The sequence below is a fragment of the Herpailurus yagouaroundi genome, unplaced genomic scaffold (genome assembly GCF_014898765.1).
Source record: "Herpailurus yagouaroundi ecotype Mexico unplaced genomic scaffold, PumYag 190, whole genome shotgun sequence".
NCBI lineage: Eukaryota > Metazoa > Chordata > Mammalia > Carnivora > Felidae > Herpailurus > Herpailurus yagouaroundi.
In genome coordinates, this window is record NW_024412421.1 from 10621274 (window position 1) to 10631908 (window position 10635).

General features: G+C 51.6%; 1 protein-coding gene and 1 long non-coding RNA gene across 2 annotated transcripts in view; one reads left to right on the forward strand and one right to left on the reverse strand.

Annotated features, from left to right (window-relative positions):
- Positions 1-10635, forward strand: part of ADGRG5 (adhesion G protein-coupled receptor G5) — a 22500-nt gene that overhangs the window by 1097 nt on the left and 10768 nt on the right. The window contains exons 2-9 of the mRNA XM_040498122.1: positions 4908-5009; positions 5209-5287; positions 5917-6073; positions 6637-6753; positions 7264-7377; positions 8842-8994; positions 9725-9846; positions 10101-10360. Of these exons, the coding sequence (XP_040354056.1) occupies positions 4946-5009; positions 5209-5287; positions 5917-6073; positions 6637-6753; positions 7264-7377; positions 8842-8994; positions 9725-9846; positions 10101-10360 (1066 nt within the window). The 5' untranslated portion in view covers positions 4908-4945. The remainder of the gene's footprint in view (positions 1-4907; positions 5010-5208; positions 5288-5916; positions 6074-6636; positions 6754-7263; positions 7378-8841; positions 8995-9724; positions 9847-10100; positions 10361-10635) is intronic.
- LOC121045359 (uncharacterized) overlaps positions 7540-10635 on the reverse strand; it is a 13300-nt gene continuing 10204 nt past the window's right edge. The window contains exon 2 of the long non-coding RNA XR_005797717.1: positions 7540-8029. This is a non-coding gene — a long non-coding RNA (uncharacterized LOC121045359). The remainder of the gene's footprint in view (positions 8030-10635) is intronic.

Consider the following 10635-nt stretch of genomic DNA (forward strand, 5'->3'; position numbering starts at 1 on the left):
AGTTATTGCCCCACGTCCCAGCCCAGGCACTGAATACTGGAAGTGGCTATCAAATTTGCATCTTCTAGAGGCTCTAGTCTGCACCCTGTTGTTTCCTTATCTCTCTGTTGACCTAGATAGAGGCTTACTCTTCCGTAGAGCAACCCAACCATCTTTGGGAGCCTGTGGCACACAGCACTGGACTTGGAGCCTGGGGCCCTGGGTTTGAGTCCTGGCTTGACCACGGGACTGCCGTCACCTCCCAGGCAAACTCCTGTGTGGTTTCCAGTTTCCCCACAGTCAACTGGAACCGTCTTGGGCATCAGGTAGGGGGTTTCTGTTTCCCACGGAGCTTCAGATAATGAATTGTGGGCCACGGTGAGACGGGTGAGGGTGTGGGGCAATGCTGCACGGTGGCTTCTCTGAAGGGCAGGGGAGAGGGGTGTGTTAAGCAGAGGTGAGGATTGTGATTTGCCCCCTGGGAAAGGGAGTGGTAACCACAGCTATTTGAGGGGTCTGGGAGAGGTGTCACTTCTGCTTTGACCCTGATTTCTCCAGATGGTGGTGGGGCTAGGCCCCTCTTCCCTCTGTAGACACAGAGCAGGGTGGCCAAGGGCCTGGGGAGCTGGCTTTACGGTCCAGACCCTAGAGGTCAAATCTGCACCATTGTCTGGGCCTCCATTCACACAGTGAGGGGGTAGACAAGATGACCCGAGATCTGTCTGCGCTGTTGGGTCCTCAGACTTCTTATCTGAAAAGTTTTAAATTGTTTCATTCAGCAGCTTCCTTTGTCCCCTCAAATGTTTTCCCTCCTGTCTTCTCTGAGGTTCAGAGAGGGCAAGTCAATTGCCTGAGGTAACACAGCCTAATAAATAACCAAGTGGCCAAATGAATAAGAACCCAGCACTCTGTGACTCCAAAGTCTCTATTCCCTTTTCAAAATCAACACATATATTAATAGTGTTAAGACACATGTACGACTACCCGGCAAAAACCATCACATCCCCATCTCATACTGTACTCCGGGATCGATGCAAATGGACTGGAGGTTCCAATGTGAAAAATGAAAACTTAAAAGGACAAGGAGAAACTTAAGAGAATTCCTTTGTAATGTTGGAGCAGGGAAGGCCTTTCTAGCTACAACTCAAAATCCAGAAGACCTAAGAGAACATGCTGCTAATTCTGATTACATAAAAATTATACATACAAAAAAAGACTCCTACCGGCAGAAGGACCATGTGTAATGTTAAAAGGCAAATGACAAACTAGGAAATATATTTGTAACTCACACAGTAGACAACGAGCTAATTTTCCTATTATGTGAAGAGTTTTGAGAAGATAAGGAAGAGTCGAACCTGATGTAAAAATGGGCAGATGTGGGGCTCCCGGGTGGCTCAGCTGGTTGGGCGTCCGACCCTGGCTCAGGTCATGATCTTGCGGTCTGTGAGTTCGAGCCCCGCTTTGGACCCTGTGCTGACAGCTGGGAGCTTGGAGCCTGCTTTGGAATCTGTGTCTCCCTCGCTCTCTGCCCCTCCCCCACTCACACTCTGTCTCTCTTTGTCTCTGTCTCTCAAACAGAAAGAAACATTTTTTTTTTTTTTTTTTTAAAAAGGGCAGATGGTGAACTTGCACACGTGGGAAATGACATCAGAACAGCTGCACTTTGGAAAGAACCAAAGACTGGAATCAACACAACTAGCTGTTCACAGGGCACCCACTGAAGAAGTTAGGGTTTATCCCTCCAACGTTAGACTATGAGGTTGTAATAATAAAAAATGGAAGCTCTAGGAACTGTTACAGAAAGCTCTCCAAGATATATTTTCAAGAGAAAAATGCAGAGTGCAGAACAGGAAAAAGTGTGCTTTTTTTTAAATAAAATGAGGAGAATCATATATATGTGCTTATATATATTTTTTTAAGTTTATTTACTTCTTTTGAGAGAGAGCAGGGGAGCAGCAGAGAGGGAGGGAGGGAGGGAGGGAGGGAGAGAGAGAGAGAGAGAGAGAGAGAGAGGGAATCCCAAGTGGGCCCCACGTCGTCAGCACAGAGCCCGACACGGGACTTGATCTGTGAGATCATGACCTGAGCCAAAAACAGGAGTTGGACACTTAACTGACTGAGCCACCCAAGTGCCCCATGTGTGCTTATCTATATATGAAACTTGGGAAAGTCCACAAAACACTAATGATAGTAGTTACCTGGGGGTGACGAACGAGGAACCGAGTGGTTGGGTGACATGGGCAGCAGGGATACTTTGATTTTATGTGCTTGTGTGCTTGTTTATTGTTTATATTTGAAAGATGTAAATTCCAAAAGCAAAGAGCAAATAAAGATCGAGAAATATATAACTATAACGCAGGGTAACTTCAGAAAATATGGGCAGTCAAAACTAGTACCCAGAAGTGACCCCTGCATCTTCCACATTTTGCATATATGAAAAAATATGACTTTTACAAGGATTGGATTACACTGCTTTGCAACATGGTTTTTGTTTTACATAAGCAATATGTCACCATTATTTTTTCCATAATGCTAGTCATTTGGAGCATTAAAAAAAACTCTAAGTTGGGGCACCTGGGTGGCTCAGTCGGTTGGGCGTCCGACTTCAGCTCAGGTCATGATCTCACGGTCTGTGAGTTTGAGCCCCGCGTCGGGCTCTGTGCTGACAGCTCCGAGCCTGGAGCCTGCTTCAGATTCTGTCTCCCTCTCGCTGTCTGCCCCTTCCCCACTCATGCTCTGTCTCTCTGTCTCTCAAGAATGAATAAACGTTAAAAAAATTAAAAAATAAGTAAAAAATAAAAAAACTCTAAGCATTAAAAACTTGCTTTTCTGTTTTGAAGATAACACATGTTCGTTGCAGAAAATGTGAACTATACAGAAAACATAAAAAAGAGAGTAATCCTCCTTCCCATAACATTATTAGCATTTTGGTGACCATTCTTCTAGATACCCTCCTAGGCTTAAGCATGTATATTTGCACACATTTCCATACATGTGATATTGTGAGTGTTATGTTCAACTTGCTCTTTTCAATGCGTAATAATATACTGTGTTCCTCTTTTATGTTACTATTGACATCATAACTTTCGATAGTGACGTGGCAATCCGTGTACTGTATTTTTGAACTTCTACTTTTGAAAAAATGACAAATTCATAGGAGGCTGCAAAAAAATAGTACAGAAAGATTTTGTGTATGCTTCACCCAATTAATCTGTATAATCTCCTCCTTCTCCTCCTTTTATTTGTTGAAGCCTTCCTCCTGGAAACTTCTTTTCTCCTGCTCCCTTCTGGACAGGATATACCCGGTCCTGCTGTCCAACCTACAACCGGGGGAATAGCTTTGTCTCTTCTCCGCTAGGGTTTCCTGTGTCCTGTGTTGTCTTTCACAAGTTACTCCCTCATTCTGTTGGAGCGCGTCCTCCAGCAGCTTTCTGAAAGAGGGTGTATGTTTTAAAATACCTAGTGATCCTCGGTTGACCGCTCACCTTTAAGAGTGCAGCACTAAAGCCTTATTGCTTGTCAGGGCTGATAACTGGGAAAGCTCCAACCTGAGTTCGGTCCTGGCCATATCACTGAGGAACATCAAAACCTCAGTAGCTATAGGATACTTTTCTTGGAATAGCCAGTTCTTCTGCAAAGAGTTTTCTCCTGGCTTAGAGCATCGTCACCTGGCTGCTGCAGGCTTCTGGAAGCTGAGTGGAGGAAGTGGTGAGGAAGGGATACGGCTTAATTTTTCTATACCTGAATGGCATCCCATCCTTGCCCTCAGGTCCTCTGGCATGCACTGTTTCCCGGGAATGAACTTTATGTTGGAATGCGGTTGAGGGTGGTAGGGTGGTGACAACAGTCCTGGGCACCCCGGGTGACAGAGGAGATCTGGGGCCCCAGCTGGTCATTTAAAAGACTCACCAACATCAATCCCCCATTTTTTTGCCTTCACCCTTCTTTTAGAGGTTCTCGATGCCTCTGGTTCTCAAGTGCTCCCAGGGCTCTAAACCTTCTCCCTGTCCCCTCCCCTTCTCCCCTCCCTCACTCCACACCTCACCCTCCTGCAGACACTGGGGCTCAACTCTTTACGGTTGGCTAAACTGATTACCAGGTGGTCACCTGCTTGGAACCTCCAAAGTTTTGCTAACATTTCTCACCTGCTGTTGACTTCTTTCCTCTTCTTTGTGGCTTTGCGCCCGTTTATCCACTCACTCTCATTTTAGTGGAGTTTCGGGGGGTTGACATAGATTTGCTATAGTTAAGCAGACGTTTATTGGTTTATTTTAAAACCACAGAAAATGAAGGCTGAGAGGGACAGACCCCTGCCCAAAGTCACACAGTGAATTAATGACACACCTCAACAGGGTTACCTGTTGCTTGCTCCCAAGCAACTTCCCCCTGGGTGAAGTCAGCGCCCTGGAGAAGCCCCCAGACAGACCATTGTTTTGGGAGGGAGAGTGACTCAGGCAAAGCTGGTAATGGTGGGCATTTCTGAACAAACAATCTGGGATTCTTGGAGTCGCAGAGACCAGGCTCAGGGAGCCTAAAGCAGAGCAAGCCCACTTGCTCTCTGAGCCTCAGTTTCCTCATTTGTGAAATGCAGGAGTAACGAGGATTAATTAAAATGCTACATGTCCTGGGGTGCCTGGGTGGCTAGCCGATTAAGCATCGGCCTTCGGCTTAGGTTGTAATCTCATGGTTCTCAAGTTCAAGCCCCACATCAGGCTCTCTGCTGTTAGCATTGAGCCCGCTTTGGACCCTCTGTTCCCCTCTCTCTCTGCCCCTCCCTTGCTTGTGCTCTTTCACTCTCTCTCAAAAATACATAAACATTTAAAAAACATATATAAAATGCTAGATGTCCTACCTTTGGGACATGCCGGACACCTAGAAGTTAGAGCTCACTCTTTTACCATGGTGACAATGGCATGCATCTTTTCCAGGTTGGAAACTAGTTTTTGGAAGAGACTGGGAACAGGACATGGATGACCATAGGGTCTTTTTCCTCTGCCTGTGCCTCATGATTGCTCACAGTGATACAGTGGGTAAGGGGGTGCTGCTGAACTGGGGGGCAATCTGAGCCCGGGTCCGTGGCTGTGATGTGAAAGGGGGACGACCCAAACCAAGGGAGCTTGAAAGAGGGCACTGAGGTCTCCCGGGGCAGCAGCAAGGCTGAGGCTGTGGTAGAAGGGCCCAGAGGCTGTGGGGACAGAGGCTGATGTGGAGGCGTGACCTGCCCCGCAGAGGAGTCCCAAGAACCCCTGAGCTGGATGGAGAACCTGGAGACGATGTCCAGGAGCCGCAATGTGACTTCGCTTCGTGGGTGAGTTGGGCGGCCCTCCCCGCCCCCCTTGAGTCAGCTGTGCCTCCCACCCCCAGCTTGCGCCTTGAGTCAGTGGTCCAGGGTTGTCCAGTGTAGACCATTAATCCATTTATTCAACATTCAGTTATTGAGTACCTACTGTGTGCCCAGCACGAGGCTTGGAAGATGCAGGTTAACCATGTCCCTGCCCTTATCAAGTTTGCTGTCTGGTTTAGGGCCTTTAACTATGGATGCCATGAAATCAGGTGCAGAATCGTGGGTCTCTGCATTTTCCTGGGAAGGAGTTGCGAGCTCTCGAATGGTCTCGCAGCTCTGGGCGAGGGGATGGTGCTGATGACTGGCCAGGGGGAGCACAGGGACTATGTGGCATTTCACTCAGTCAGCAGAAAAAATCCAGAAAAATCTTCCTGAAGGAGGTGTCCAAAGACCTGGACCTGAACAAGAGGTAATCAGGAGATGTGGATGAGTGGGATGGAGAGGTAAGAGTGTGCCAGGGACACTGTGTGTGCAAAGGTCCGGAGGTAGGGGTAGCAGATGTGGGCTGGGGGAGGCCCTGCCCTTATTGGCTGTCTCGGGCCCCTCTTGCCCCCACGCCCACTCCAGACCCTGGTCAGCTCTCTCACCCTCAGGCTTATCCGGGGCCTGGAGTGCAGCCTGTTGAACACCAGCTTCGAGGGCAAGAACCTTACCTTGCAGACGCACAGCATCCAGACACTGGCCTTCAAGCTGGGCTGTGACTTCACTGGCCTCGCACTGAGCAGTGCGACTCTGGAGCGGGTCCCCCAGGTCAGAGGGGGCCAGGAGATGGAGGGCAGCCAGGGTCTCGACCCTAGAAATCCTCCAGGGGCTTCAGGTCTGGACTTTCCCCCAACTAATCTGGTCTGCCCTAATAGCTGTGAGTTGCCTCTTCTGTAAAATGGGGCTGACATTCCTCACGTGAATGGTGGAAAGAGAGGGTGCTCTGTGGCCCCTCAAGGGCAATGTCCTCTTCCTGCTTCTGCAGGTCCCCGAGGGGAGGCGGCAGTGGGAGAGGCCAGGGAAGCCAGGGTCCCTGGAAGACTCTGGTGTGATTCCTGCTGACCGTCTGGGCGCTGAGGGCTGACGAGCTCCATCCCCAGGGGCCCCAGCTGGGTGGGGTAAATCGAGGCAGGGGCAGCCTGGAGGAAAGGCCTGGGATCTCAGGAAGTTGGGGAGGAAGTACAGCCTGGGAGGAGAGGGCTCTGCAGGTGGAGGCTCCTAGGGATGAAATGCCCCAGGGAAAGAACAGGATGGGAAGGCTTCACAAGGAGTGGGGGGCAGTGGAAGTGTTGGGGCCGGGTGTGGCTTAGCCCATCCATGGCTGCCCGTAGGCCTCGGTGCCGCACGCCATGCAGTTCCCGGCAGAGCTGACCCAGAATGCCTGCAGGACCCGCCCCAGGGAGCTGCGCCTCATCTGCATTTACTTCTTCACTGACTACTTTTTCCAGGTCAGTGCCACACGGGGGCCAAGCAGGGTAGGTGCCGGCCCCTTCCTGCAGGCACTGCGGGCATCCGTACCATTGCCTGGCCTCTGCACAGGGACCAGCACCAGGTGGGACCAGCCCATTGTGCAACCTGAGCCAGCCGCTGTCCTTTCTGGGCCTTGGTTTTAGGAGAATGGTGTTGGGGGTGCAATTACAAGAAATCTACCATGGATGTGTCTGTCCCTAGATGGGAGACAGACAAAGGTGTTTTTAACTTTGGCTTTGAAAGTGAGCGAGGACAGATGGAGGCTGGAATGCACTGAATCCATGGCGGAGAGGTGGGGGGTGAGTGCTGAAGGGACAGCTTTCCAGGTGGAGGGGACAGCATACACAAAGGCTAGGAGGCTGGCCCACATGTGAAGGCACACTGCTGTTCTCACCCGGGGGAAGGGGCTGGTGAAGGGGGCTCTCGGACCTCAGCCGGGGTCTCCATGCATCCATCCTCTCCAGTCAGCCCTCCTGCTGTCCTTGCAGAGTATCAACTCATCTTTGCTCAATAACTATGTCCTGGGAGCCCAGCTGAGTCACGGACACGTGAACAACCTCAGTGAGCCGATCAACATCAGCTTCTGGCACAACCGAAGCCTGGTACTGTTGGGGGTGCCCCCATTTCCACCTCGCCCCTGCCCCTTGTGGCTCCTGTTGAACTCTGGCTCAACTAAACCCACACCCGTGGAAGCAGTTTGAAAACAAACCGTTTCAAATCGATCACAGTTTGAAAATTCCTGTCAAAGGAATCAGAGAGAGAAGTTTTGCTTAATTTTTTTTTACTTACCACATTAGGCAGGATTCTTTGAGTTGCAAGTGATGCAAAGCCAAGTCAAGCCAGCTTAAACACAGAAAGGATGGGCTCATGCAGATGAAATGTCCAGGGCTGGCCAGCTTCAGGCCTGGCTGGATCCAGGGGCTGATGCAAAGCCATTCTGGCTCAGCCTCTTTCCATCTCTCAGCAATGGTTTCCTATCTTGGATCTCTACTCTGGTAAGATGGCAGCAAAAGTGTTGGACCTCCATCCCCTCTTCCCAGGAGGCTCTTCCTCATCGGTGCAAACGAGGGTTCCAAAATGGAGTCCTTAGGGTCCAGCTGGGTCATGTGTCCATCCCTGCACCATCACTGCACACAGGTGGATGGAACGTGTGGATTGGCCAGGCCTGGGTCACACGGCTTGGGGACTGGGCTGGATTCATCTGATCTGCCATGGGGCAGGTATGGGTCTTCAAGGGAAGCTCAGAAGCTGGTCCTGGAGTGAGGGAGAAGGGCTGCTGGGTGAGCACAAGCCCTGGTGTCTCTGTTCTCCTGGCCCTGGCATTCCGGAGAAGCCCAGAGACTCTACATTCTGCCCTGACTTTTCATCAGCTTCATGAGACTGCTCTGCACTCTCATTTTTTCCATCATCCTTCCCTTACTTTCCTCTGAACCTTTGCTCCCACAGTTCCCTTTATCTGGATTGCCCTCGTTCCACTTCTGCTGAGATCTGATGTGTCCTCAAAGACCTCAGTGCCCCAATCGTCCCTTCCCTCCTTGGGACTCCCCTACCCCTTGTTCAGTGGTTTTCCATGGCACTTTCTGTGTCGTTCCTCCCACCCCACCACCCCCATGGCTCAGCATCAGGGTTGTCTGTGGATGAGTCTCTTTCCCGCCCTGGGCAGTGCACCTGCAGTATCGTTGTTCCCCATGAGGAGGAGGGGAAAGGGCACAGTTGATTGTAGAGCACCTACTGTCCAGCCAGAGCTGGTCACTCAAGATTCCTCATTGCCCGTAATTTAATACCCTCTTTGAGAAATTGTGTATAGAGGATCCCATTTTACAGATGAGTAAACTGAGGCAGAGAAGCTTGGCAACTTGCCCAGGTTACTCTGAGAGTCCATAGTGGAGGTGAGTCTGGAATCTGGGTCCGTCTGGCCAAAGCCCAGCCAGTGCCTTGTAAGAAGTTGACAAGGGTGCAGTTGAATCAGCTTTGGCCCCCACAATTTCCAGACTCTGATCCACGGCCCTCCCCCATACCCCTTACCCCGTACCTCCTCCATACCCAACTCCACCATCTCCCCTTAGGAAGGCTACACAGCGACCTGTGTCTTTTGGAAGGAAGGAGCCAGCAAGGATCACTGGGGGGTCTGGAGCCCCGAGGGCTGTCGCACAGAGCAGCCGTCACCTTCCCAGGTGCTCTGCCGCTGCAACCACCTCAGCTACTTTGCTGTTCTCATGGTATGTGTGCATCCAGTCTGGGTGATGGGAGTCAAAGCTGTAAAGGACCCCATGTCTAGGCAAGAGGAGCAGGGCATAGGCAGGTGCAAGTGGCAGACAATCCAACTCAAATGGGCTTAAGGAGAAAAAAAGAGAAACATATGAACTCCTGTGGCTGAAGAGGCTATGTTGGGCTTCAGACATGGCTTGATCAAGATGTTCAAGATCACCAAGACAAGGCTCTCTATCTCTCACCTGTGTTTGCTTTGCACTGGCCTGGGCTTCAGACGGAATTTCCCTTCAGGATAATTATACGGCTGCTAGCAGATCCTGGCTCGTGTCCTACTAGCTTTTAGGCCAGTAGGCTCTAACTGGCTCTTTCCCAATTCTGCCAGCTAGTTTGGGGATTGAGTCCCACTGGCCTGGAGTGTGTCACATTCCCATCCCTCAATCAATCACTCTGGGCAGGAGGAGGGAAGGCTCTGATAAGTCAGGCCTGGTGCACTGTCCACGCACAGTGTCCATATATGTCTATGTGCATAGACAGCAAGGCAGGGGAGGTTCTCATAGAGAGAGGGGAGATGGGAGTTGAGGGGGGCAAAAACCACCGTATCTGCCAGAGCTTTTTCTTTCAAGTCAGGACCATGGTAGGCTTTGTGGTGGGGTAGGGGAGCTTGGAGCTGAGATCTTAGCAGGTCCCTGTGAGTGCCGGGAGGGCATTCTGTCCTCCATCCCCCCTTCCTTCTTGCAGCAACTCTCCCCGGCCCCGATCCCCGCAGAGCTGCTGGCGCCTCTTACGTACATCTCCCTGGTGGGCTGCAGCATCTCCGTCGTGGCCTCGCTTCTCACTATCCTGCTGCACTTCCAAGCCAGGTATTCCCCTGCCCCCGTGCCAGGACCGCCCACCCGCTGCTGCTCAGCACCCCTCCTTATCCAATTGATCCCCCAGAGTGGGGTGGACTTCTCCAGGGGATGGGAGCAGGAGACCAGCCTTGCTGTGTGGCTGCTGTTGGATCCCCGCGACCTCTCAACCTCAGTGTTCCCATCATTGTGTGTCCGTGAGCCCAGGGGGTGGCACTGCCTAGGTGACGTCCCCAGGCCACCGAAGGGCATGCTCCCACCCGCAGGAAGCAGGGTGACTCCACAACACACATCCACATGAACCTGCATGCGTCTGTGCTGCTCCTGAACGTCGCCTTCCTCCTGAGTCCTGTGCTGGCCAGGGCCGGGGCAGCATGCACAGCACTGGCGGCCATCCTGCACTTTGCGCTGCTCAGCTGCCTCACCTGGATGGCCATCGAAGGCTTCAACCTCTACCTCCTCCTGGTGCGCGTCTACAACATCTACATCCGTCAATATATGCTCAAGCTGTGTGCAGTGGGTTGGGGTAAGCGGAGCCTCCCTCCCCTCTTGCTTCCTGAGGGTTCCAGCCACACAGGCAGTCTACCCTCTCCTGCCCTTCTCTTTCTCCTCTTCCTCATCATAGCGACCATGAGCACTGATCATCATCCCTGCCAACGCTCACCACTACTTTCTACACTACTATTCATATCGTAGGTTCTACTTCCAAACCTCCATGGTGACCTCCACCCCAACACCTCCATCCCCTCCACCCCAACACCTCCATCACCTCCACCCCAACACCTCCATTCCCCCCACCCC